General features: G+C 39.6%; 3 protein-coding genes across 10 annotated transcripts; all 3 read left to right on the top strand.

The window, feature by feature from the left end:
- Nucleotides 1-2,326: 2,326 nt before the first annotated feature.
- LOC130521995 (uncharacterized) lies at nucleotides 2,327-7,827 on the top strand. Of its 3 annotated transcripts, none has more exons than XM_057025895.1 (5): nucleotides 2,327-2,889; nucleotides 2,979-3,653; nucleotides 7,240-7,362; nucleotides 7,447-7,487; nucleotides 7,563-7,827. In XM_057025895.1, exons 1-5 carry the CDS (start codon nucleotides 2,841-2,843, stop codon nucleotides 7,653-7,655), a joined length of 981 nt encoding a protein of 326 aa, XP_056881875.1. In that variant the 5' UTR covers nucleotides 2,327-2,840; the 3' UTR covers nucleotides 7,656-7,827. The 3 variants fall into 3 exon arrangements, with proteins under 3 accessions (XP_056881875.1, XP_056881876.1, XP_056881874.1); XM_057025894.1 differs by lacking the exons at nucleotides 7,240-7,362; nucleotides 7,447-7,487; nucleotides 7,563-7,827 and adding exons at nucleotides 4,156-4,281; nucleotides 4,355-4,398; nucleotides 4,523-4,808 and having other exon boundaries at nucleotides 2,329-2,889; XM_057025896.1 differs by lacking the exon at nucleotides 7,240-7,362 and having other exon boundaries at nucleotides 2,328-2,889.
- Nucleotides 7,828-15,202: 7,375 nt separating this feature from the next.
- LOC130521991 (uncharacterized) lies at nucleotides 15,203-16,886 on the top strand. Of its 5 annotated transcripts, none has more exons than XM_057025887.1 (5): nucleotides 15,203-15,357; nucleotides 15,485-16,120; nucleotides 16,188-16,304; nucleotides 16,372-16,415; nucleotides 16,497-16,886. In XM_057025887.1, exons 1-5 carry the CDS (start codon nucleotides 15,306-15,308, stop codon nucleotides 16,620-16,622), a joined length of 975 nt encoding a protein of 324 aa, XP_056881867.1. In that variant the 5' UTR covers nucleotides 15,203-15,305; the 3' UTR covers nucleotides 16,623-16,886. The 5 variants fall into 5 exon arrangements, with proteins under 5 accessions (XP_056881867.1, XP_056881870.1, XP_056881871.1 ...); XM_057025890.1 differs by having other exon boundaries at nucleotides 16,468-16,684; XM_057025891.1 differs by lacking the exon at nucleotides 16,188-16,304.
- Nucleotides 16,887-24,841: 7,955 nt separating this feature from the next.
- LOC130521990 (uncharacterized) lies at nucleotides 24,842-27,373 on the top strand. 2 transcript variants are annotated; one of them, XM_057025884.1, is made up of 6 exons: nucleotides 24,842-25,029; nucleotides 25,290-25,486; nucleotides 25,582-26,277; nucleotides 26,390-26,518; nucleotides 26,602-26,639; nucleotides 27,077-27,373. In XM_057025884.1, exons 2-6 carry the CDS (start codon nucleotides 25,423-25,425, stop codon nucleotides 27,278-27,280), a joined length of 1,131 nt encoding a protein of 376 aa, XP_056881864.1. In that variant the 5' UTR covers nucleotides 24,842-25,029; nucleotides 25,290-25,422; the 3' UTR covers nucleotides 27,281-27,373. The 2 variants fall into 2 exon arrangements, with proteins under 2 accessions (XP_056881864.1, XP_056881865.1); XM_057025885.1 differs by lacking the exon at nucleotides 24,842-25,029 and having other exon boundaries at nucleotides 25,159-25,486.
- The last annotated feature ends 152 nt before the right edge of the window (nucleotides 27,374-27,525 follow it).

The following is a 27,525-nucleotide window of genomic DNA, read 5'->3' as shown; positions in this document are numbered from 1 at the left end:
CTAAATTTGTTTTTATTCGTCCTTTATGGTAAGTTTGATCATCTTGTGAACATTTTAATGACTTAATTCTAAACATCTACACATGAACTGTTCTAGGTAACTTTATTGGTTTCATTTATTCTTGACAGATGAAACATCCTCATTTGTGCATCCAGTGAGTGGTTTGTTTGTTAATGTCGGGGAAGCCAAAACTCATTTCCATATTTTAATGTCAATGCAGTCTTCAGCAAGGAATTCAAGAACTGCTGTTTTCAGTGAATATTACAGAGGGTAACTAGCAGTTTGAAATTGCAAATTTAGCATTTCAGACTCAGCAATGTATTACTGCATATCTATGTATGCATTTCAGTTTGAAAAGATCTATATGGTCCATGTTATGAGTTTACATTTGACTGGTCCATCAGTCACCCTCAGAGTCTGTTCAGACAACGGTTCTGTGACTCTGAACTGCAGAGTACATACTGGGACCTGTGATGAGGAAAACACTGTTTACTGGTTCAAGAAGTCAGGAGACTCTGAACTAGAGATCAATTACACCCATGGAGGCAAAGAAGAACAGTGTTTGGGGGGAGGATTAAAAAACACCTCTTTCTACAATTTTTCCATGAAGAACCTGAATATTTACAAGGCTGGGGCCTACTATTGTGCTGTTGCAACATGTGGACGAATTCTGTTTGGAGGTGTGCAATGTTGAATGGAGAGCTAGTGTATGTTCTGGAGGGCAGGGGTAATGTGGCCTCCGGCATGAGTGTAGGTTATGAGAGGTTTCTGATGATGCTAAAGTTTAATGAGGATTTAAGAAAACAGACTCCTGGTATGAATGGAGAGTTGGATATCATCAGCATAGCAGTGAAACAAAGACAGAAACAAGGAATGATGTTCGCAAGGGGAAGATGTACTTCAAGAAATAGAGGTGCTCAACCACTGAGTCTTTGAGGGATTCCTTGTGATATGGATGGTGGATGAGGTGCATTTGTTAAATTTGATTGCTGATGGGTTTTTTTAAGGCAATGGTTTTATCATCGGTAAATTGTGAGTGAGGTGTAGGGGCTGTAAATGGGGATTTTGTGGTGATGTTAAATTCACTTTTGCTCATCAGATTGTATATTTGGTATCCTGACTGGTATTCCTGCAGTCAGCCTGATCTATTTTCTGGCACAATACTTAACCAAAACTATTTTGACAGCATTGAAGAGAATTAGTTTATATTGTTAGCATCTTTTATCTTATTAGCATGTGTTATACTATATGTTTTGTTTTATGTTACAGTTAGTTAGAAGTTAGGGATAGTATATAATCTTTAGTAGGAATACACATAAGCAAGTCATTGACCCTTCCTTGACATGAATACTGTTTAGACAGTTGGAGCCAGGCAGACAGGAAATGGTAGACCCTCATCGTAAAATATGACAGCATAATTTACTGGTGATTGATGAGTTCCTGGACAGGAATAAGACCTCTGACCTGGCCATCTGAGAAGACAATGGAGAAGGACTGCACCAACACCAAATGAGGCAGGAAGAAGAAGATGAAGTCACCCAAGAAGAAGGACTGGATTGGACTGAATTAGCATCAATAATTACATATGTCTTTCTATAAAAGACTGGGCCAAGGGATAGTTAGGTTGTCAGACTTCATGCCCTGACAATTGACTGTTGTTGTTGTTCGGGTTATGAACTGGCCCGGAGCTCTGTAATATTTGTATCTTGAATTGATTCTATGTGCTAATACATTTTGAAATTGGCATTTGTTTACTTGAAGTCTTCATTTAAAGAACACGCAGATTGGCAGTGACACACGAGAGGTATTGCAATCCAACAGCATCAATACTCTATATCAATTGAAAATGCTTCAAAGAAGCAGGAGTTAACACATTGGACAGAAAAGGACAGAGAAATGTGAATAAAAGTGTTTACACTTATGTCAGTCAGTGATGCTTCAGATAATCTTATGTTTCCTGACTCTACTACAGTAAGAGAGGCTGGGAGCACCCTGGATGGATCCCAGTTTGTTTGTTTTTTGAAAAGTAGTTGTAAAATAAAATTTGATGACGTGTTTGACTATTCTTCTCTTTCTGTCCTCCCTCCTGCCCTAGTTTGTAATTTCCATCTCATTTACTCTGCTGACCATCAAAAGAATGGTCCTCCTACAGGAGCCTTGTCCTTTTGGAGGTTTATTCCTATTTCAAGTGAGGTTTTCCTTGCAATTTTTGCCTTTTAAGGGCTCAGGATCTGGGTTTCTGGAAAACGCTTTGAGACATTCTTGATTTTAAAGAAAATTTAGCTCAACATTTAAATCACAGTCAATGAGAAAAATTCCAACACCAGAACTAGATTCGTTCCCTGTTCTGTCACATGCAAACATCATAGTCCATGAAGATTCCATTCCAAAATACTCTTTTTCTCTACTTTCCTTTCAAAAGGCATATCATGCACTCTCCTGGCTCATTCTCTACATTTCTTCTGACATTTGCTTTGATGTTGGTTAGTGAGTTGAATTGTTTGCATTTTTGTTTTGATATTGGTGGATTGTAAATGTTGAAAACAAAACCAAATGATTGCTCTTCTTTTCTTGTCAAACACATCATACACCTTCCCTTAGCTAAAGAAATGCAAAGGTTATATGTTTGTTTAAAAATATTCTTAATATGTCAAATGTCATTTTCTCATTAGGGCCTTTTCCTATATCTCAAGATCTTTCACCTTTATTACATGTGATTGTGTTTCCTGTATGTCACACCCTCACGTCATGTTACGCTGTCCAATCAAACACAAGCTCTGCATTTATCAGTGTACAAAGAACCAGCCTTCTCTTCACTCAGCCCAATATTTGATGACAAGATGACATCTGCAAAGTTGATCTTCTGGCTGATGTGTTTGGAGAAATTTGGTGAGCATTTTTATGTGTTTTGTTTGTCTGTTTATAGCATCTATGTAAAATTGAAACATCAAACAGTCTTCTTTTCTGTTTGATTTTAGCTCAGACAGCTTCAATGGAATCTTTGAATTGGAAGACCAATTTTATCTTGGTCAAACCTGGACAGAACCTGACTTTGCCGTGTCTTCAAAAAGATAATGTTTCTCCCATGATCTATTGGTTTAAACAAACTCTGGGAGAGAAGCCGAGACTGATCTGTACATACAGGATATCAAGCGAAGATTGGAAATTTGTTAATGACTTCAAAACCAATCCACGTTTCCAAATACATCCTGGTAACAAAGGAGCTAATCTGACAATATCAGATTTGGAGTTATCAGACTCAGCCACCTATTACTGTGTAAATCAGTATGTAAAGGTTTTTGACTTTACAGAAGGTTATAAAGTCATTGTAGAGGGTTCAGGGTTGACCATAGATCAGTCATCACAGTCTATCCAAGCAGGAGGTTCTGTGACGCTGAATTGTACAGTACATACTGGGTGGACTTGTGATGGGAATCACACTGTTTACTGGTTCAGAAACTCTGGACCATCTCAACTGGGACTCATGTACAGCCATACAGGCGGGAATAAGCAGTGTGAGAGGAAAACCAACACCTGTTTCTACAACTTCTCCATGAAGAACCTGAACACTTCTCAGACTGGGACCTACTATTGTGCTGTTGCAGCATGTGGACACATTCTGTTTGGAAATGGAACCAAGCTGGTGTGTGAGGGTGAGTGAGTTTGAAATAATTTAATTCAAAAGCTGTTAAAGTGCTATTTTATGTGCAGATTGTTTCCATACGCCTGTAAAAATGCTAAAGCCAACATTACCTCAGTGTTAAAAGAAAAATCCAAAATGTATCTTAATTTCTTAATTGCTCTATGTTTAAACATATAGAGCAATTTATAGCAACATGAACCTTAAGTTCTAAGTTCATACAGTCATAAAATTTATGCTGTTTGAATTTTACACCACAGCAGCACATTAAAAACATTTGTGGTCAAAGTATCACTTTAACTCATATTTTTGTTATGTCAGTATAGATTCTCTTTGTATACTGTTATTTTATAAAATAATGTGTAAATGGTGATGCCTGTAGTTTCGCTGAATTAGAAAATAATGACATCATAACTGCCGTGATATAAAGTGAGAAGACAAATAGGTGTAAAGACCTAAATAATTATCTGAAACAGTATCGCGGATATCACAATTTCTGATGCCTCTCGTTACAGATAAAGGAAACTATCTTGTTTTGGTGTATTTCCTCAGTGCGACCTGGATATTTACCATCATCGTGGTTATTTTATTAACCATTTCACTTTATATGACGAAAAAGAGAAACAGCCATCACTCTCTGGGTAACTGATGTAATATATTTTGAATGTTCTTAAAAATAATAAATAAATGAATGTTGCATTCTGTGTTTAAAAGACTCGCAGTCAGGGATCCCAGACTCACCCACAGCAAACCCAGCGGTGAATATCATTTTGATTTTGATTTTTTTAAATTTATTTAAATGTGTGTACATATGTTTTTTAATCCTCTTTATTTCCTGGACCAATTATGTTGTGGGCAATTGCCATTTCATTTTATTACCAGGGCAACCAAAAGGAAGACAACCTCCATTATGCCGCTTTGAGAGCCAACCAGTCCAACAGATCGAGGAAGCAGAAGAACAGACAGAATGAATGTGTGTACTCTACTGTGAGGTCGTAGATGTTGTCCCTTTGTCATTACAGCTCATCACAGGAACAGTAATAATACCATTTTAAACCAATGTTGGAGCTTTTTTGTGCTGTGTTTTAATAATTAGTGTGCATTTCCTTGTAAATTTTACCATTTGTACACTTTCATTTGGAGAGTCAATTAAACACGTTTTGCTCAATGAATTTTGTTTATTCTCGCCATATCCAAATTGATATTCAATTACTTTAACACCATAAATACATTGAGGTATAGATTGTACAGTGGTCACAAAAGCTTTAATTTTCTTATCCAACCTGGAAAGATTAATTTTGATACACATTGTGGCAAATGTAAGTGCACAAAATACTAATAATAATATGACTAATTACTTATAATTGATGTCCAAAAAACATACCAGTGGCTGGAAAAGGCCAGACTGAAAGACAGCACAGAGCCAGTAACCATGGCTACACAAGAACAGGCCCTGAACACCAGAGCAATAGAGGCCAGGGTCTACCATACCAGACAAGATCCCAGGTGTGGGCTGTGTAGAGAAGCCCCTGAGACAGTCTAGCACATCACAGCAGGGTGCAAGATATTGTCAGGCAAGGCATACATGGAGCGACATAACCAGGTGGCTGGTATAGTGTACAGGAACATCTGCCCTGAGTATGGACTGGAGGTCCCAGGGTCCAGGTGGGAGACACCCTCGAAAGTGCTGGAGAACAAGCAGGCCAAGATCCTGTGGGACTTCCAGATCAAGACTGACAGGATGGTGGTGGCCAACCAGCCTGACATAGTGGTGGTGGATAAACACCGGAAGGTAGTGGTGGTGATAGATGTAGCAATCCCAAGTGATAGCAGCATAAGGACGAAGGAACACAAGAAGCTGGAAATATACCAAGGGCTGAAGGAGAGAGAATGTGGGGCATGAAGGCAACAGTGGTCCCAGTAGAGATTGGAACACTAGGGGCAGTAACACCCAACCTGAGTAATGGCTCCAGCAGATACCAGGAAGCACATCAGAGATCTCTGTCCAGAAGAGCGCAGTCCTAGGAACAGCTAAGATCCTGCGCAGAACCCTCAGACTCCCAGGCCTCTGGTAGAGGACCCAAGTCTGAAGGAAGGAGGCACCACCCAGGGGTGATAGAGTCATACTGTGTCTGGGTTTTACCTTCAACTGTCATAAAGACTTTATTGTATCATCTTTTCTGTTGTTACTTTGACAATAAAGTAGCCATCAGTACAAGACGAACACTTATCGCAAAGGAATTAAGAGTTGTGTTTTTCATCTTAACAGAGTCTCAAGCCTCATTATTAAGAGCCCGCCCACATCAAAGAGGTACCCTGTTGTAATGGAAAATACGCTGTACCGTAGCGCGGTGAGTCAGTGTCATGCCGATACTGTGTGGTGAAAAGCGCTGAAAAATGTGACTTGTGCTAAGTCTATTTTTCACTTATCATATCTATTTTTCACTTATCTAATTTAGATTGTTATCTGCCAGGTCATCTCACAGTGGTTACAAGCATTTGACAGTCTCTCTCATTTAGCCAGAAATTGACTGTGATAGGCAGTTTCCTCCTGTTCTACATAAACAACATATATTTACTTAGATATTCCCCACTACGATGAGGACACCCTTAACTATACCTCAGTTTTGCATGTGGTGCCATTAATGTCTGGCACTTCATTTCCTGTCTAAGTCACTTAGGTGGTTAACCTTGGCTGGCCTCTGACCTATTGGTCCTTCAAACTTTGAATTATGGTCATTTCAACCTGTGGACTCAGCACAAAAGATGATCTACCCCACAAAAATACTTTTTCTGCCAAAAAACACATATATTTGGGCATGGGATAATATTGTTAGATTGACTAAAATGTCAAAAGTTAAACTAGAATCATTGTGTCGATTTGACACATTTTGTATTAAAAATGCGAGTTTATGCCCATTGTGGCTCAAACCTATGAGAATCAAATTATGTTTCTGGCTGAGATTGCGGCCAATGTCGGATGTGAAGGAGCTTTCATCAAGAACAGCTTTTGTTCACCTCACCCCTCCTAAAAAACTGGGACTTCACTCTCCTCAGCACCACCTGCTGGGTAAACAACTCAAACTGGTACCACCATGGTCGTGATAAATTAACTTTCTGTGGCAAACGTGTCCAGGCTACTGGTACTGTCAGAATCACTCATGCTAATATAAGCAAGTGATAGGCCAGAAACCAAAGCTAATGTCTAGCTTCTATTTATTTGGTCAAAAAGCTTCCTTTACGGATGAATTTAGAAACAGCACACATTTCCAACTGGTTACTGAAAATCTCCAGCATAACATGACAATTTTAGATTTACGTGTTGCTGACTCCGCTACCTATTACTGCATAGCAAGCAACTGTGTGGTGAAAAGCGCTGAAAAATTGGGATTTCAAATGAACTGAAGGAGAAACAATGATTAGGTCAACTTAAATTGATAGTAAAAGCTCCACTTTACAATTCCACTAATTGGTAACTTTGGATTGGAACTAAGAATCATGTCACTTGAGACGAATTGACTTAACGAATACTTGTTCAAGCTACCTCTTCTTCCCTCACCGAAACTTTGACCTCTGTCTGCTGCCGTGTGCATCTACAGATCACAAAGACTCTCTGGTCTTGTTTTACTTCCTGTGTGGTGCATCATCATTCAGCATATTTCTGGTAGTGTATCTGGCCTTCTCGGTGTGCATGATGAACAATCACAGCTGCAATTGTGAAGGTATAATCAATTGCACTTCCTGTTTTCTATCATGTTGTCTCACATGATTTTTTTCACAGTTTTAGCATTCATTTTATGTTTCAGAATTGTTTCAGAAAAGATTGTCACCTCTGTCCAAACCAAAGGTATTTTTTATTAGTCAGAATAAAGTCATTCATTAAATATTCAAAAGGCACTGAGTTCATTGTTGTCATTTACAGGATCGTCCAGATGCAGATGGTTCTGTCTTGTGGAAGAAGATGAACAAAGAACATACCTGGACTGAATGTGTTTACTTCAGTGTAAAGCAGTAGAATAGAAAAATGACCATTTTCAACAATTTTAGATATCCTGTAGTTTCAGAAAACTCACAAAATAGAAAAAGGCTCTTCTGTGGTTGATTTATAGATATTTGATTTATTGTGTACATTCTCGGTTGTTCAGGATGTTCAGGATCCTTGGTACAATAAAGGAGGAAATAACCAACACACCCTTGATTGTCTTGTCCTCCAACGACCAACGAATCATGGTGGAGGAGCTTAAGTGTCCAGGGACAGGGACACACAAGGATAAAAAGGAGCTCAAGGAAATCCTCAGCAGAAAGAAGAGTTCCTTTTTCACATGCTCTAATTCTGACAAGAAGGAAGTCAATAGAAAAATTAAGTTTTAAACTAATCCTGTACTTATATATTTTATCCTGCAGTCAATCTTCTTCTAAAATAAGCTTCAAATATAGTTGCAGTCTTTTATTGCCTAAAATGTCCAAATGTGTTTTTTGTAACAGTCAGAATCTGTTTATTTATGGTGCTGCAGCTATGATGGCAATACTTGTACATAGTTGCATGGTGGGCTTGGCTTTTCCCCTTCTGTCTTGGTGGTTTCAAACAGGAAGTCTTTGCTGTGTCTTAACACACAGCAGTCAAACTACAACGCTTCACTGTCTTGACATTGGCATTCAAATACAACAACTAGTGTAAGGAAAATGACATTGCTGTAATGTTAATGTGATCCCCATTGGAGTAACATCAACACATGTTCTTGTCAATAGTGTTATTTCTGTTTGTATTAAGCACATGTATCCATCGAATTGTCTGTATGCAAACATTTTTAGATTAGATTATATTTTAGATTATAATGACACATTCACTTGAGTACATACATTTTGTTTAATTTATAGGTTAATAAGTGGACTAGTTCATGATTTTATAGGCTTAAAAAAACACAATATTCCAGTTCCTCTGATATACTCCTGGGGTCACCCAAGGATCGGTCCCAGTGCTGCTGCTCTTTGCCATGGTCTCCCATGGTGTTTTATACCACTGCTTTCCACATGGCACCCAGTTCGGCGTCTCATTTTCCCCAGACTAACCTCCGGCTCAGACTAGATCTCACCATGTCTCTCAGACATATCCGCATGGATGCAGGGCCACCACCTTCAACTTAACCATGGTGAAAATGAGCTCCTTCTTTCCTTGGCAAAACTATCCATTCATCAAAACATAGATCACAAAATTGGCCCCTGCCTGTTATCGACGCTGTTTGAAACCTTGGAGTCATGATTGTTGATCATCTGAGGTTTTGTGATCATGTAGCATCAGTCTCCCTGTCATCCCGTCACTTTGCCATATCCAACCTCAGAAAAACAAGGCCATTGAACCTACAAATGCTGATACAAGTCATGGTGATCTCCCATATTTCCACCAATTCAGATAGTCCAACGAAAGCAGGCCCATGCCACCTCACTGCTGATAGAGGTCTACTGTACCTGCCCACATTAAGATCATGTCATTCATGCTGACCGACAGACTAATACCTGAATCTGCTCCCTCTTACGTGCACAATCTTGTTTGAGCCCATGCTACCCCTCGTTGCTGCATCATTTTCCAAAAGCTGTCTGTCATAATAATTAGTGAGCATTTACTGGATGCATTACTGCAACATGGAAAATATAAAAAAGAATGATTGCTGGTTGGTTGGTTGGTTGGTTGTTGTTGATTGGTTAGAAATGATGCACATTATAACTCAACTCAAATTGAATTCTATTTATATATGATGCAAAATCCTATTCTTAAGGTAATCCAAAGTTTTTTCTTGTGGGTTTTTTAACCTTTAAATCTTCCTTTAATTTCCCCAACATCAATTTTATCAAGCAAATCTGACATTACAAGTGATCGTGTTTCCTGTATGTCACAGCCTCGAGTCATCTCCGGCTGCCCAATCAGATACAAGTGCAGCATTTATCAGTTTAAAAAGGACCAGTCTTCTCTTCACTCAGCCCAAAACTTGGAGCAAGATGACATCTGCAAAGTTGATCTTCTGGCTGATATGTTTGGAGAACTTGGTGAGGATTTCTTTTTTGTTTGTATTTTGTTTATTTATGGCATCATTTGCAAAATTCTAGATTTAAACATTAAACGTTGTTCATTTCTAATTGTATTTTGTTTTTAGCTCAGACAGCTACAATGGAATTTTCTCCATCTTTGAATTGGAAGACCAATTATATCTTGGTCAAACCTGGACAGAACCTGACTTTGCCGTGTCTTCACAGAGATGATTTTTCTACCAGGATCTCTTGGTTTAAAGAAACTCTGGGAGAGCAGCCGATTCTGATCTGTATGTACTGGATATCAACTAAATATTGTAGCTGTGCTAATGACTTCAAAACCAATCCACGTTTCCAACTACATCCTGGTAACAATGGAACTAATCTGACAATAACAGATTTGAAGTTATCAGACTCAGCGACGTATTACTGTGTAAATCAGTATTTAAATGTATTTTGACTTTACAGAAGGTTATAATGTCATTGTAGAGGGTTCAGGGTTGACCATAGATCAGTCAGCATCACAGTCTATCCAGCAGAAGGTTCTGTGACGCTAAATTGTACAGTCCATACTGGGTGGACTTGTGATGGGGATCACACTGTTTACTGGTTCAGAAACTCTGGACCATCTCAACTGGGACTCATGTACAGCCATACAGGCAGCAACAAGCAGTGTGAGAGGAAAACCAACACCTGTTTCTACAGCTTTTCCATGAAGAACCTAAATACTTCTCAGACTGGGACCTACTATTGTGCTGTTGCAGCATGTGGACACATTCTGTTTGGAAATGGAACCAAGCTGGTGTGTGGGGGTGAGTGCTCTTTTTGTGTAGATTATTTTCTGTATATTGTAGAAAAAAATTACATATTATCTAGTTTTAAAAATATTAAGCCAGCATCAGTAATTTTTTAATTGTCCATAAAAAGGTTATCCTAATTAGCTCTGTTCAGTTGGTTTATATATAGTGTTTTATCGAAAAATTTACCAGTTCAAACAGATATGGCCTAAATATCCCCCAATTCTCTGTTTACACAGAGCTTTCAGTATCTAAAATGAGAGAGAAATGTAACGTTTTAAAGCCCGGTTTGAATTTACATGGACACCGTGGCGTCCTTTAAAAACACAATATTTGTGGTCAAAGTATCACTTTAACTCATTACTTTTTATGTCAGTATAGGTTCTGTTTCTATATTGTTACTTATAAAAATATTTTGTGACTGGCGATGTCTATTGTCTCCCTGAATTACACAGTAATGACATCATAACTAGCTTAATATAAGAGAGAGGACAAATTTGTTGAAATACTTAAATGATTGTCTGAAACGGCATCGCGGATATCACAATTTCTGATGCCTCTCGTTACAGATGAAGGAAACCATCTTGTTTTGGTGTATTTCCTCAGTGCGGCCTGGATATTTACCATCATTGTGTGGTTTTTTTATTTATCCATTTCAGTTTTTATGACAAAGAGGAAAAACAGTCATCACTCTCTGGGTAACTGATGTAATATATTTTGAAGATTCTTAAAGGTAAACTGGGAAAATTACTTTAAAAAATCTCTTCCTGTGTTTTAAAACACATCTCAATCAAGAGTCCAAGCTTCATCCAGAGCAAATGCAGAGGTGGAGACAATTTTGATTTAAAAAAAAAAAAAAGTTTATATGTATAAATAATCCTTATTTACACACACTAACTTACCCTTTATCACATATCTCCAGGGCTACCCAAGAGAAAACAACCTCCATTATGCAGCTTTGAGGAACAACCAGCCCAACAGATCAATGCAGAACAGACAGAATGAATGTGTGTACTCTGCTGTGAGGCTGTAGATGTCTTGTTGTCATTGCAGGTTAACAATTAATTAAGTATTTTGTATTTACTCATACCGGTTTCTACAATTGTATCATTTATCAATCTCGATGAAACAAAGTTTTCCTAATAAAGTTGTTTTTTCTGGCCATGTCGACAAATGATAGATTACCTCCATCCTATTTTATTTCATTTTATGAAGACAAAGCTTGTATCGTGCTGTTGCAGTCCTTAATTTGTGAGTCAAAAGCTGCAACAATGGTTTTCACACAAGCATTCATATCCATCGGACTATTAAGTTGACCAAACACCCACTGGATGAGACAAATGCTCCATTATGTATCATGACCATGTAAACAGCAGCAGGCTATGTCTTGGATACATAGAAATTAAGGCAGGGGCAGTATTATCCAAATGGTTGGCGTACTCCTGCTGTGTCCACCGTGGTCTCTCCTTCCTGAACTGCAGAATTATTTTTGCTTATTTGGGATCCAACTTGCCAGCAGTTTAGAAAACGTTTAGCTCTCTTTGTTGACCTCTTTTTGTGAAAACTTGGGGCATAAAGACTAACAAAATTGAACACAATACAAATATTAATTTTTGATTTAATTAACAATTACTACCTGCTCAAGATTCCCAATACAACTGAAACCTTGACATCTGTCTGCTGCTTTTTGAATCTGCAGACCTTGGTTAGCTTCCTAATTGGTGCATCAGCATTCAGCATGATGAAAAGCATCACAGCTGCCATTGTTAAGATATAATCAATTAAAATTGTATTTTGCAACAAAAGACCTTCAACAGTTTTATTAGAATTGTGAAAAAACTGGCCAAGGGATTTTTGTCCATCCCTCTATCAGTCTTCGACTTCTTTATCTCTTTTAGGGGACAGGTGCCGCTTATCCCACTTCTAACTCACAAAGACAAACAACTGTTTCATGCCCTCATTCAATTCTAATGTCAATGCACATGGACACGGGGAGAACACAGCAAACTCTGCACAAACAACCCCTGTCTGCAGGAACCTTCTTGCTTTGTGGCAGCTATTTTAGCCCCTACATAACCGTGCCAACCCCTGTGTCAGTTCACCTCATGTGTGGTCCCCTTGTGTTGTGCCACTTTCATCATGTTTGTGATTACTGATCACAAAGTGCCATAATCATAAAGCAAATCTTTACAACAATATTATGGTTATGGCATAATCATAATCTTTGAAAAGATTATGATTATGGCACTTTTGAACTACCGTATTTTCACGACCATAAGGCGCACTGTAATAAAAGGCGCAGTCCTCAGTTGCGGGTACTATATCTGTTTTTAGAACATACATAAGGTGCACCGTATTATTAGGCACACATGCAAAGCATCAAGCAACAGTAAAAATGACAATGGAAGTAAAATGCTGAGTTTCGTCACATTTATTGAACAAAATATTCATTCTTCCCGCCACAAAACCATCAAGTTTTTCATCTTCTGTATCTGAATTAAACAGCTGCGCTATTTCAATGTCCAACATCCCAAATTCCTCTTCTTCATCATCTGAATCAGACTCACCGACCGGTTCCGCTTCAGCATTGATTTTGATAAACTCTTACATACATGAAGACGGTATCATAGCCCATGTGTCTACAATCCACCCGCATATGGTGGCATAACTTGCCCACCGCTGCCTCATAGTGTTTGTGAAGGAGTGTTCGCCTACCGTCATCCAGCGCTCTGTCCGTTTTCGTGGCAGCCGAGAACCACGGTGAACGATGACTTCTCGTGCCCCGTTGTGCGTATCACCACCGTGCTGGTCCCTTTTTCTCCACTTTGTGGGTCAAAGGGATGTCAAAACTCAGAGGGGTCTCATCCCTGTTGGTGATGTGGCTGGGCGCGGTTATCTTGTCACGGCAGTAGGTGCGGAAGATGGCCACCCTCTCCTGGTAATCCGCGGGTAGCCGCTGCACAACAGTTGTCCTTGCGCGTATGGAGAGATTCCGCCTCCTCATGAAGCAAAAACACCAAGACGGACCTCCTTGGAAGTGCTCAATGTCCATTTCTTCAGCTATCGCTTTGGCCTTTTGTCGAATGGGGACAGTAGAGACACCCCTTCCAGTTGTTTGCTGTTCCACAACCAACTGTTTTCACTCGGTTTTCCAGCTCGGGCCACCTTGCTTTGTTCCCACAGGACATTAAAATGTCTTGCAGCTGCTCGATTGCCATTTTCAGCCGCATATTCGATGGCCTACAAATTGCTGCTTTATGTTGTGTCCATTTGATGAAACCCCTTCCACTTCCTTCCAATAAAGCCTCCATGGTCCTTGATGGGCTTGTAATCATCTTTAGTATTTTCACCTTTTTGACATCACTTTTATATCCAATGGCTATCAGCTAAAAATCCTCATATTGAACCTCATTTTGGATCACCCATCTAAGGTCCTATGTTTCTTCACCAGGATGAATGGCAGGTAGGCCCATAGCAAATTGCAGAAGTAAACTTCAATAATGAAAAATCACCAGACAGGCAGCAGACAGTGGCCAGGGCTGGGACAGATGTTAAGTTATGCAAATGGATGTGTGCTGTGCCAGATGCCGGATTGGTCATCCGAAGATCAAGTATCTGCCAATTGGTGGATTGTCCAGGAGGGACTAATTTAAAGCAGAAGATTGCTGCCACCTGCAAGCTCCTCAACTTCCTCAATAATCCAGTGGGCCTCTGATGTGTTTTGAATCATTGTGATGTGTAAAGTGCACGGCCACATTTTTTATATTGTTTTCTCCTGTTTTTGAAGTTAGGTAGATTAAGGAATGTATTTTGGTTATTGCCTGTTAGGGAACATTTTGGTTGTTTCTTTTCAATTAGACTGATTCTGATTGTTATTTTGGCTAAAAGTCACTCTGAGGATATTTGTGCTGATAAAACCTTTTGAATTTTGATTTTTGGAATGATCCTTGGTATAAATGATCACCCATGTTAACTTTTGATTAACTTTGTGTCATTGGTCACTTAGACCTTGAGGAAGCTGGGGGTTTGTGTTAGGCTCAGAGCTCCTAGACTGGTTGTAACATGGAACAGTAAGGGTCAGTAAAAGGAAATGAGTCCAGGAATGAGTGCTGGAAAGTCAGGCATGAGGCTGTGGAGAGAGTGACGGGAGTGGCAGCATTGTCCTGCTAATGGCAGAACAGATGGTGACAGGACTCAGTTATTGCTTTGCTTGCAGGATTTATTATTTCTTTTTTAGAACAAAGATACTTTCACTGCTGAAGGGTTTTTAAAATATGGCATTTAGTTTTCTGAATCACGATGCTCTCGTGACTTGACAGTGACTTTAATTACCCAGCTAATCATATCATAACAAACTTGCATTAATATATTCTGATGTACACATGATTTTTACTCTGTTTGCATTGTTCTACTGGACAAGCCTGGGAAATATATGAAGTTGAGAAGTAAAAGGATCATTAGAATTATGTTTTGTGAGTTTATGATCTGTGATTTTTGCTAATTATTGCCTGTGAAATGGCTCCTGACCATCCAGTCCTGATACAGATGCATTATGTTTTCCCAAACTGTTACTAAAAATTGACTGTTTAAGTTGCAAGGATCAATGCAAACCCAGATGTGTCATTCTTGGATTCAAACAGAAAGCCCTCGTATGTTTTTTTCATGTAGTTTTCCACAAGTGCGTCTAAAAAAATCAATACGTCACAAGGTCTCAGAGAAACTCATACCCTTGTTTCCTTAATAAGACATACAAAGAAACCGGGTCGGCCAATCACAGCCAGTCAGTAAACTCAGGCTTGAGTGGAGGAAAGGACAAAATTAGTTTCATTCAGCACAGCAACACAATGGTATTTACGTTTGTTTTCTATCTGGTATGTGTGATTGCTGGGAAGATGGGTGAGTGATTTATTATTCTTGTATTATCTATCTAATATTAGCACTGGAACACTCTCATTTCTATTTTTAATATGGAAAGAAACAACCCTCAAAATAATTCATAACTTTGTTTGTTCTGTTTTTTCAGGTGAGATGACTGTTCTGATGGTTGATAAAGACAAAAACTTTACAGCAGCTATTGGTGACAGTGTAACTTTGGAATGTTTCATCAGATCTGATTTTGTAGCAAAGTATTATTGGTATAAAGAAATAATGGGAGACTTTCCAAGGCTTGTGTCGAGCTTCTATACCTTTGATGAAAGTGCAAAGTTTTATGATGAATTTGTTAACAATTCACGTTTTGCACTGAATGCAAAGAAAGAACAAAATCACTTGATGATTGCCAATTTACAGCACTCTGATACAGGAACGTACTACTGCGCTAGTAGCTTTTCAGAAAAACTTGAATTCAAAGATGGAATTACAATCATCATAAAGGGTTCAGGTTTGAACATCCCAGTCTTTATCCAGAGACCAGAATATTACTTGAATCAGTCAGAAGGTGCTGTTAGGTTCAACTGCACTGCACATGGCAGAGCCATTGACCAAGAACACGGTGCATACCAGCTGAGAACATCTGGAAAATCTGATCCAGGAGCTCTTTACACATGGAAAAACAACACTTGTTTCTACAGTTTGCCAGCAAACAACCTGGCTGTTGATTGTGCTGTTGTAACATGTGGACACTTTCTAAAGCTACCCCAAAAGCCACCTGGAGCGGAGGGTGAGTCGGTTTCATCTAAGAAATTAAATATGAGACAATGCATCATCTAATCTCTCTGAATCTGCAGATGGTTATCTTAATCTGTATATTCTGAGTGGAACGTTGGCGTTCACCATCATTCTGGCCAGTTTCATGGCTGTCTTACTGTGCAATATCTACAAGAGCCAAAGCGGCCGCAGTGGAGGTAAAAGTTTTTGTCAACTTAAAGTAAGTAAAACACAATGACACAATGACGGTTTGTTTTGTTTCAGGAAGTACCTTGAGATATTCAGATGATCCTACCACAAATGAAGAGGTACTTGTTATCTATATTAATAAAAACATCCTGATTGCTGCGCATCATATAGGTATTTCCTATTTTCTGTTTCAACAAAAGGGCCACACAAATGAGGATGTTCTCCACTATGCTGCTTTACGGACGAGTATGACCGACAGACCAAAGAGACAGATGGGAGCCATTAACGAAGAATGTGTGTACGGAAGAGTAAAGCATAATCGCTAAACATGTTTCAGCTTTGGGTAAATGATTATGTACATTGTTGTGTTTAAGAGTTTATTATTTTGTTTCATTTTATTTTGTTTGTATCAGTTGCTTATAGCAAATAAGGAAATCCATATGTTGCTCAATTTCTTTTTTTTGGGTAATCAGGTTTTAGGTTTGCAGTTTATCAATGAACTGCAAAAACTATCAATAAAAATCTATAGTAGCTAAAACAAAGTTACCGTTTAAATATACTTTATTTGAATAAAGCATATAAGAAGATTATTTTTTCTTTTCTTTTGTTTCTTAACTTGATTTTTAGATTTGCCACAAAGGTTTCAGTGGTCAACAGACACCTCTCAGCTTTGTAACAATTGACGTTACAAACTGCTGCAAACTTTTCAGTGGAAACTTTGAGTCTAACTAGAACCCTGGAAGACCAACATGTGGCCGCCTCATGTTAAGATTAAGATTAAGATGTACTTTATTCATCCCCGCAGGGAAATTGAATTGTATTAGCAACCTATACAAAGTATAGAAACAGAATAAATAAATACAAATAAGATTAGAACGTTATAAGCATATATACAGCATATATTATAAGCATATATATATATGTATGTGTGTATACATACTGTATATATGGGGCTTTGTATTTTCAAATGCCACAGTATGGTCTTGGGCTTATTTATCTTCTAAACATTACTTAAAGCATAGCTAAAAAAAATCAGACCATTAATATCTGATGCTACATTCAAGAGTCCTTAAAATATTGTAAAGAACATATACAAGAATACATTTGTAAATAGCTCTAAAGGTTTGTGTCGAGGTGCCAAGAAGAGGATGAGAGCCATATACAGTTTTGTCATTTACTTATTACAATGCAAAATCAGCTGATACAGTAAACTTTGTTGTTTTAGACATCTTGCTCATGTTTGAGCTGTGCAAAGGTGAGTTGTCCAAACTGAAAAATTAAAGTGAGGTTCCTGATTAGCAGTTAAGGTCCATCACAGTTCCCACTGTACCCCCTCAAAAAACTAAAAATCACAGGATAAGAGGAAAAGACATAATACTAGCTCTATTTGTGAATATGATGTTAATTTTAATGTTGCTATTGGTTCAAACCAAGCTCCAACACAAAAGAGCAACCCCAAAAAACAAATCCCGACATAATTATAAACCATTCTGATGATATATGATTTAGTATGCGTGTCTTTATTTATGCAGTGTCTTTGTGGTTTCTGTCAGGATGTCAAACACAAGAATAGTCAGTTGAGGAATAAAGTGTTATGATTCAGTTTATTTGTTTGTTTTATTCCTGCTTTTCCCCCCTACCTATATCCATCATTAACAGAACTGTGCCAGACAAACATAAATATCTCTAAATCTAAATCACATCTCTCATATTTTGAGTGAGAGGAGAGGTAGGTGCAGCGTTTCATCTATAGAATGTGCATGTTGTGCCATTATAAGAGCAAAAACCGACATCGAAATTTTCCAAGATTTCATTTAAATGCCAATATTGGCATATAATATCGGCAGGCTGATAATATTGGACATCTCTAATTTTTATATTGTGAGACACTCACTTGACGAGGCACAGCGGTGTGCCTCACCCACGGTACAAATATACTAGGGCAAGGGGGAGCCAGGACGCCAGGTCAGTGTGGGGTTGATTTCATCATCACCCCCCAATGACAGACGGACTCGTGACAAGGGCAGCTGACCTGAGAGAGAGAATCATGAAGTCCTGGGGGAACTCAACTACCTCCCTGCCAAGGCTAATAGACAAAGTACCAGACCAATCTCTACTGGAGGACATGAAGACGGCACTGTCAACCATCCCTACCACTACCATCACTGAGACCAATCAGCTTATGTATGCAGCGGCAACGGTAATCCTACAGATGCTTGGCTACAAGATGAAGAGCATGAATAGCCATAAGGAGCAAATGGTCCCATGGAGGAGAAGGCTAGAGGCAAAAATCATGGCAACACGGAGAGAAGTCAGCCTCCTAACAGAGCTGAGTAGAGGCGTGAATCCAAGGACAGAGCAGCCCAAGAAGTACAACAAACTGTCCATACCTGAGGCACTGGAGACTGCTAAGCAAAGGCTCACAGCCCTGGCCACCCGACTAAAGAGAAGTAGAGGAAAGGAGAATAAACAGGGTGTTCTCCACCAATCCGGCAAAGGTCTACTCTCAATGGCAGGGCAACAAGATGACAACAGGGCCCCCACAGGGCTGAGACTGAACAATACTGGAAGAATATCTGGGAGAAAGAGGCAACACACAACACTACTGCCCAATGGCTGCAAGGCTTACAGACTGAGCATATCCAACTCCCAGAACAAGACCCAGTAGTCATGACCTTAGCAGACATCCAAACAAGAGTGTCCAAAATGAAGAGTTGGACAGCACCAGGGCCCGATAAGTTCCACGCCTTCTGGCTTAAGAAGCTGACTGCACTCCATGAATGCCTGGCAGCACAGATGAACCAGCTGCTAACATCAGGGAACCACCCAGGATCCCGCAGGCAAATGGTACCAATGAGGAGGCAGCTAGGAGGTCAGCCACAGCTAAATACCTACAGACGTTAAGGCAGATCCTGAAAAGTCAGCTGAATGGTAAGCATAAGATCCAGGCCATAAACACCTACGCCCTGCCAGTAATCAGATACCCTGCTGGCATAATACCCTGGCCACTGGAAGAGATACAAGCCACTGACAACAAGACAAGGAAGCTCCTCACTATGCACGGAGGGTTTCACCCTAACTCCAGTGTCCTGAGACTGTACACAAAGCGAAAGGAAGGGGGCCAAGGACTCGTAAGTGTCTGAACTACTGTCCAGGAGGAAACAACAAGCCTCCGAGAGTACATCAAGAAGATGGCCCCCACTCACCAACTGCTGAGTGAGTGCCTCAGGCAACAAAAGCCCACCAAGGAGGAGAAACCTGAGGGGCTATCATGGAAGGACAAGCTCCTGCATGGAATGTACCACTGACAAATTGGGGAAGTGGCTGATATCGAGAAAACATACCAGTGGCTGGCAAAGGCCGGACTGAAAGACAGCACAGAGGTACTACTCATGGCTGCACAAGAACAGGCCCTGAGCACCACAGCCATAGACGTCAGGGTCTACCATACCAGACAGGACCCCAGGTGCAGACTGTGTGGAGATGCCCCTGAGACAGTCCAGCATATCACAGCAGTGTGCAAGATGTTAGCAGGCAAGGCATACATGGAGCGGCATAACCAGGTGGCTGGCATAGTGTACAGGAACATCTGTCCTGAGTATGGACTGGCCAATCAGCCTAACATAGTGGTGGTGGATGAACACCAAAAAACAGTGGTGGTGATCGATGAAGCAATCCCAAATGATAGCAACATCAGGAAGAAGGAACAGGAGAAGTTGGAGAAGGACCAAGGGCTGAAGGAGGAGATAGAGAGAATGTGGGGCATGAAGGCAACAGTGGTCCCAGCAGTGATTGGGACACTCGGGGCAGTAACACCCAACCTGAGTAGATGGCTCCAACAGATACCAGGAACCACATTAGAGATCTCTGTCCAAAAGAGCGCAGTCCTAGGAACAGCTAAGATCCTGTGCAGAACCCTCAGACTCCCAGGCCTCTGGTAGAGGACACGAGTCTGAAGGAAGGAAGGAGCCACCGCCCAGGAGGGCAAGGAAGAAATTTTTTAATATATATATATCCGAGACACGGAGCCGGATTGGTCCTCGAAGAGAGGGGCCGTTCCAAGGTGGAGAGAAGACGCTTTGCATATAGAGAGGAAGCACTTTACAGAGCTCTGCCGCTTTTTCTAAACACAGAACTTTGCCTTGTATAAAAGTCACTTCACAGCAAATTTTACAAATCAGCCGCTTGTGCAACTGTCACATTTTAGTGTTGATGCATGTGTGTGTTGGTAGGGACTATGATGGACCGCTTTTGCGTGGGTGAGGCTACCTGACTGGCGGCACCACTAAATGTTCCTCACTCTGTCGCAGCCAATGAAATAACGATGCAATGGCGGGTTATCATAGCTCTGAATACATCTCGGAGTCGAACCTCTCATAAACAAAACGTGAAGTAATTTAAAATTGTTTTTATTAATGCTACCACATGTGTAGTATATTGAAATACTTATATTTTCACTATATTAAAATAAAATGGTAAATATTGCTGTATTTGTATTCCCCAAACACTGATTGTGATATATCCCTACCACCATCCCTATATAAACCTACACCCATGGTGTGTGTGTGGGGGTGTGTCGGCTAAACACTGAAACAGAAACTTCAGTGGCACCAAGTGGAATTATATAGATTACACAGCCCCAAACATGTCTTTTTCAAAGCCTGCAGTGAAGAGAAAGGTGGTTGATGAGCACAGACAATTTTTATTTTTTCTATTATTATTATTATTATTGATTAAGAAAATAAATCACTCATTAATTCTTAAGTTGTTTATTTATTTTTCATCTTAGTTTGTGTTAAAAAAATAAAGATATTTGCAAACATTGGAATGTTTTTATCAGAGCTTTTCTTGTGGAAACCCTGATGCGGCCCAGCCTCTCCCAGCCTCTGCCTCCAGCGGCCCCCAGGAAAATTGAGTTTGAGGCTACTGTTCTGGAAAGAAAAGATAGTCCCTTCCACCTTTGGAAAGGACTTTGCAAGCATTGAAGGAGGATGAACCCTTGCATGGTATGTGGCACTGGTAGAAATTAAAGAGTATAAGAGAGTGGAACAACATACCCAGGTAGGTAGTTGGCATAGTGTACAGCAACAGCTTTGAAAACTTTTGTGTTTTTTTTCTGAAGATGTGCAAATGGGTCTCTATAATACAGACAACTCAGTGTCAATAAAGACAATCCATGAATGTGACATGCTGAATGATGCTATGTTCAAGGCAACTCGGAAATATGATACAAATTGACAACGTGAGTGTAACATCCGGGACAAGCATCGTGGTTGTTGGCTTAAAATCCACAAGTCCACCAGCCACCCTCACACACGAGCCCATCTAGCGATGAGTCAGTTTTACAGCTTTGTTTTGATTAGATTTAACTTGGGAAAAACACATTCAAGGGATGTTTTTGAATGAGGTAACACTAGTACAGCAAGGATAAACTCTCCCAGTTCCCTAGACACCTTTTTCCCACCAAAGTCCTCTAAAGTGCAGAGATGATGCCAGAATTCATCCACAGTCATTGTCTTAGTGACTTCATCCAGGATCTCAAGAGGCAACCTCCTCCACTGGTCATCAATGCCTTAGCATCTGTCAAGTCGATCAGACATGACAATACTCTCTGGAAACAGAGAGGGATATTCTGCTTGTGCTCTGGCATCAGTGGAACTGCTAGAAGATAGGCATGCAATGTAGGTCAAGAGGGCATCATCAAAGTCAAAACGTGTCTTCATTTCTCCAAAGGCAACCTGGAAGAAATGTTTGTCAGCACATCAAGAAATCTGTTAGGATGGATGATCTGAAGTTTGACTGCTGGACTTGCTGCATCACTTTGTGTTGCATGGTAAGATCAGATTCAGGGCTGTGATAGCCCTGAAAGTCGCATGAAGGTCAATAGTAGTTCCCTGTAAGTCTCATGTGTCTTGCACCTCAGTGTTGTAATAACCACACTTGTGCAGACCATGACAGGAAGCAGTTATACAGAGGGCCTCATCATTCAGAGCTTGGTAAATATTCTCTAAGCATTCAGTCTGGTGTCAATCGACTAGTCAGTGTCAAATACCAAGGGTTTCACACTAGGCGGACAATTGTTTGACAACTTCAATCTGTGACCGCTTTCGTATCTGGGGGGCCAGATTTATGTGGTCCAACACAATAAAAATCTTGGAGTTCACAGTTCTCCTAGCAGTGTTTTTAAAATACTGCTACCACGGTCTCTGCAGGTAATATTATTTGTATTTGTGTTGCCATTCTTTTTTGCTGTGGTTTTTGAAAACTTTAATTTCGACCTCTAGCTCTGTGTTACAACACCAACAGAAGGCTTTACTGTCACTGCCTGCAACAGGCTTCAGCCAACTAGCAGAAATAGTTGGCTTTGCCGCTCTTTAGGGCATGTCTGCTTGTGGTGATGCTGCTTACTTTCACAACAGCCCTCGTTCCTCATCACCATCTCTTTTCATTCTCCTCACTACTGATAGCGCCTTTGCTTGTGTATTTTTAACCCGTGCCGTAATCTTTTCCTCTCATCTGTCACCATGTGATTTTTTTCATGTCTGCCGCACTTATGCTTTGACTTTTTTTGTTGGCTCGACTACTTTCTGTGGGTATGCAGTCTATGTGTGAGGCTCAGGAAGTTTGTTCCACAAGTGAGGACTATAGTAAATAAAAGCATCTTCACCTTGTTTGTGTGTGACTGTAGGAACCATGACTAAACCTCTTCATGAGGACGTTTAGCTTAAGGTTCAGTGTGTACTTTTTCAAGGTCACTCCGCTCTTTTTGTCCGTGGGGCTGCAAAACAGGAAGTCTCTGCAGAGTTTATGTTCAAAGCTGACCACAAAGAAGTAACAACAAAATATGTTCCATTGTAGCACCGCTTGCTCAAGAAAGATTCTGTGGTGATCAGTCAAGTTCATTTCACAAGAAAAGAGGAACACAATCAACATGGGCCAGTAGCAAATACAACATAGTAACATGCAAGGGGTATATATTATGATTGAAAAGGCTTCATGCCGGGAGGTTTTCCATCTGGACCCTAAGACTTTTCATAAAAAATTCACTGTTGTGAATATTCAGACGATCTAATTTACCAGTTATTAAACCAATGGGGGCAAGATTTATTGGCGTAAGAAAGAAGTCAACCCCTCTTTCTCAAATTTGCCACAGAAGACCCAGAATATTAATAACTTTAGCACTTTCTACTTCAATTGATTAAAAAAGATTCTCTTTGTCTTATGCAGTATTTATGGTGTTCAGCATTTGTCCTTTACAGGTTAGTGTTCTCGTTTTCCACACATCCTGTTTTATTCTGAAATCTGGTGTGATTTTTTTTTCTTCCTGTCACGTATCCCATCTGTGATTAGACTGCCCACCTTAATGTCTTCCACCTGTGTCCCATTGGCTTCCTCCAACTCATGTAGATAAGCTGTGTTTCACTGCCTTTCTGTGTCAAATCATCTTGTTGTTACATGCGACCTTCCAAACAATTTCTTCTAACTCTTACCCAGAAAGTGTTTGACTGGAATTCTGTTTTGACAGCCGACTCTGTGACTTTGTATCTGTGCCTGATTAATGGATTTGGACCAAATAAACAGACTTTGATTTAACTCAAATCTGATTCTCTTCCGTTGTGTCCGAGCTTTTGCATACTGAGCCTGATAGGAGCGCGAATAGCTTCTTCTATCATTAAGCTTGTCAGAACTGAAGAAACTTTTTCAATGGTTGACACGATTCTCTACGCAACCATGAAATATTGCATGAAATTAGAAACCACTCCAATCTCCTGGGGCAGGGAAACATAATGACTCACCAAAGGACACTAACATCAAGAGCTTTCTGTGCATTTTATTAGCTCTCCATTGACTCCATCAAGACAAACAATTCATGAATCAACAACCCAATGTCTGCACTTCAGGCCTTGGCTCCAGTAGCAGCATAAATAGTCTCAACTCCCAGCATTAGTCAAACCTGAAAAAGTCTCATACATGAGGGGTCCTATGTCTTCCAGTTTTCGTCCACTGATGCTACACCTTGGAGAATTACACATAATCAAGAAAGCCTATCTGTTAAAACAGTTTGGCATAAGTTTTAGGTCTGGTGCCTTAGAATAAACACACTAGGCGTGAGAACTTAAGCAGACACTCTAGCTGCTAACTTGCACCTCCCCAGAAACACTGTGTTGTAGAAACAAGACCACAACCGCAGTGAGTGTTATACCTGTTTGCTATTTTTATTCCTGTCCACCGTGCTGTGATGGTCATACTTGGGCTTGACATTTACTCCTCCGTCTTGGTGATTTCAAACATGATGTTTTCTCAATGTCTTATTGTACAGGAGTCAAAATGTCTGGTTTTACTGTCTTGACTTCAAGAGCAATGACAGTTTAAAACAAAAAAGAAAAAGAATGTTATAAATATGACATTGTGGTGATGTGAATGTTCTCTATATTAGCATACTCTGAGCACGTGTACGCAGCCGTGTTATCTCATTGCGTTATTGGCACAATATCACTTTACACAATATTGACATGACAACATTTAAGTAAACTTAAATAAAATTGCCATCAAAGCCATGAGAAGGAGAACGGATTGTGATTTTGTCCTCATCTGTTGGCATCCCCTGTGTGAGCTACTTCATTTCTTTGAAGTTCCTCGTACCTTTGTTGAGCTGGTATCTGCCACTGAAAAAGGAAGCAAGACAAAGATGCTAAGTTTCTTTAGGTTTGTTTTGAACACCTCCATCTAAAGGTACGAAAATATAATCAAGTCCTTTTATTAAAATGCTTTTGTGTGACACATTTTCTGTTGTAACAGGTGGCTACTTAAAACTTTACAAATTAATCCTGTTAGTCTTTCTGCTAAAAACTTGTGAAAGTTTCACAGAACTGTGGTGGAGGATTTCATACAGATAGCAGTGGTCCCCTGAAAATAAACAATGAGTTTAACATTACTTTACTTCCTGGTGTACTGAATTATACTCAGTTGTTTTTCATGCTGACTTTCATCAGATGGACTTGTAAACATTGGAGGAGGTGTGATCCAGTGGACATGTGTTCGCTGTTTTCAAACCAGGGCAGTCTGCCAGACATACTTATCGATGAGAGTAGTCCATAGGTAGAGGATCTCAGCATTAACCTAGACATGCTCATCACAATTGAATCGCTGAAGTTGGCTTCATATCTCTGTTTATTTTTATGGACTTTTGGTAAGTTTGATCATATTGAATATTTTAATAACTTCATTCTAAACATTTGCACTTGACTAGTTTTTGGTAATTTTGTGGGTTATTCTTTCCTTCAGTCCTGACAGATGAAACATCCTTGTTTGTGCATCCAGTGAATAGTTTAGTATTTGCTAATATCGGGGAAAATGTGACACTGCAGTGTTCCCGTAAGGACGAGCCTGTATCAGCGTTCTACTGGTACAAGCAAACTCAAGGAGAGAAACCAAAGCTCATCTCTACATTTTATGAACATGATGTCAATGTAGGCTTTAGCGAAGAGTTCAAGAACGGTCGCTTTTCAGGTAACATTACAGAGAAAAACTACCACCTGACAATTGCAAGTTTGAGCCCTTTAGACTCAGCAGTATATTACTGTGGCAGTAGCAGTATGCATGAATTTAAATTTGAAAAGATCTATATTGTCCATATTCCGATTTTACATTTGACCGTACCAGTAGAGGTCCATCAGTCACCATCAAAGTCTGTTCAGTCTGGAGGTTTTGTGACTCTGAACTGCAGAGTACATACTGGGACCTGTGAAGAGGAACACACAGTTTACTGGTTCAAGAAGTCAGGAGAGTCTGTACCAGAGCTCATTTACACCCATGGAGGCAAGAAAGAACAGTGTGAGAGAAAAAACACCTGTTTCTACAATTTGCCCATGAGAAACTTGAATACTTCCAAGGCTGGGACCTACTATTGTGCTGTTGCAACATGTGGACGAATTCTGTTTGGAAATGGAACCAAGCTGGACATTGGACAGTATGGACAGAGTAAGTGAAACAAAGTTAAAGTAATTTTAAAAGTCGACTTGTTAGTGAGCGAAGCACAATTTTTACTTGAAACCATCCTCAAAAATGTTTAATTTTTCTTGCTTATTTGCAGACAGAGCCTCTTCTTCTGACAAACCTGTATATTTCTTGACTGGTGCTTTGGTATTCACCACTATACTGTGTGTTTTATTGGCTTTATCACTGTTTAAGCTGCACAAGAGGATCAGTTCCCAGAATACAGGTAAGCCCTTGTCTTTCAGTCAATTATACAACATTCTAATTTAAAACTTTTGTTGTTAGAATCTTTTTCACGTCTTTAAACAGGTACGCCAACAGATCCATCCTGTGATATGACTGGAAGTGTGAGTTTTATTATGATAATTTAAATACGAATGTGTCTTAAAAATCTATCAAATCATTCTTGCAAATTGTAATTGTAAGAAATTAACTCAGTAATACAACGTTCATTGCAGATATTGCAGCGATGTTCACTGAAATATTTTGAGTTTTTTATGAAAGCTTGAAAGATGACTATTGTGTGATTACCGAAGTAGACATCCATCCATTCAGTCATCTTCTCTCCATCTTTATTTAATCGGAGTTGTGTCAGGGACATAGTAATTCAACATATAGCGTCATGCTGGAAATCAATGAGCATTTGCACTTTATGTAATGTATTTGCGAAGGATACTGATGTGATATTAACAGTATCATGAATGTACATCGGTTTAAAATTTGATTTCAACAGTTTTTGTGGTCTAAAGTAGAGAGTGATTGTTTTTTCCTCTTTCATTACCAGGTTCAAGAGAAAAATCTCCATTATGCCAATATAAGCCACCAGAATCTTAACAAATCAAGAAGAACAAAGAGACCAGTAATTGTGTTTACTCTTTCATTCAGTGATGCTTCAAACAAACTCTTTACACTTTGTCACAACGATTCATCGGGTTGGACAAATAATCAAATGCGGGCTACATGTTTTGTCAGGCATTGTTGCATGTAAAGTTCTTAACAACTTATCTTGAGATTAGGAATATGTTTTATTTGTTGCTCCCAGAGAGGTTGTACAATAAAGACATTTTTAAAAAAACAACAAGTCATTTAATACTTTAGATTAAAAGAAAACTCAATTAGAACACATCTTGAGGGATGGATTCAACATTTAGAACGCAGAAGACTTTTCTTGTAAGGATGTCCGACATAAGTTTGTTGGGGAGAAGTGATCAGTTTTCTTCCCGTGCTGTTGCC

The sequence above is a fragment of the Takifugu flavidus genome, chromosome 3 (assembly GCF_003711565.1).
Source record: "Takifugu flavidus isolate HTHZ2018 chromosome 3, ASM371156v2, whole genome shotgun sequence".
Classification (NCBI taxonomy): Eukaryota; Metazoa; Chordata; class Actinopteri; order Tetraodontiformes; family Tetraodontidae; genus Takifugu; species Takifugu flavidus.
Note: the sequence above shows the minus strand (reverse complement) of the source record. Positions and strands in the feature narration are given on the sequence as shown.

Bases quoted from the DNA above. Each gene is read 5' to 3' on its own strand.
- LOC130521995 (XM_057025894.1), top strand. From the start codon at position 2,841: ATGACATCTGCAAAGTTGATCTTCTGGCTGATGTGTTTGGAGAAATTT. The intron at 4,282-4,354 runs GTAACTGATGTA...TGTGTTTAAAAG, and splicing joins AAACAGCCATCACTCTCTGG to ACTCGCAGTCAGGGATCCCA. The intron at 4,399-4,522 runs GTGAATATCATT...TTTTATTACCAG, and splicing joins CACCCACAGCAAACCCAGCG to GGCAACCAAAAGGAAGACAA.
- LOC130521990 (XM_057025884.1), top strand. From the start codon at position 25,423: ATGCTCATCACAATTGAATCGCTGAAGTTGGCTTCATATCTCTGTTTA. The intron at 25,487-25,581 runs GTAAGTTTGATC...TCTTTCCTTCAG, and splicing joins TTTATTTTTATGGACTTTTG to TCCTGACAGATGAAACATCC. The intron at 26,278-26,389 runs GTAAGTGAAACA...GCTTATTTGCAG, and splicing joins CATTGGACAGTATGGACAGA to ACAGAGCCTCTTCTTCTGAC.
- LOC130521991 (XM_057025886.1), top strand. From the start codon at position 15,306: ATGGTATTTACGTTTGTTTTCTATCTGGTATGTGTGATTGCTGGGAAG. The intron at 16,121-16,187 runs GTGAGTCGGTTT...CTGAATCTGCAG, and splicing joins AAAGCCACCTGGAGCGGAGG to ATGGTTATCTTAATCTGTAT. The intron at 16,305-16,371 runs GTAAAAGTTTTT...GTTTTGTTTCAG, and splicing joins CCAAAGCGGCCGCAGTGGAG to GAAGTACCTTGAGATATTCA.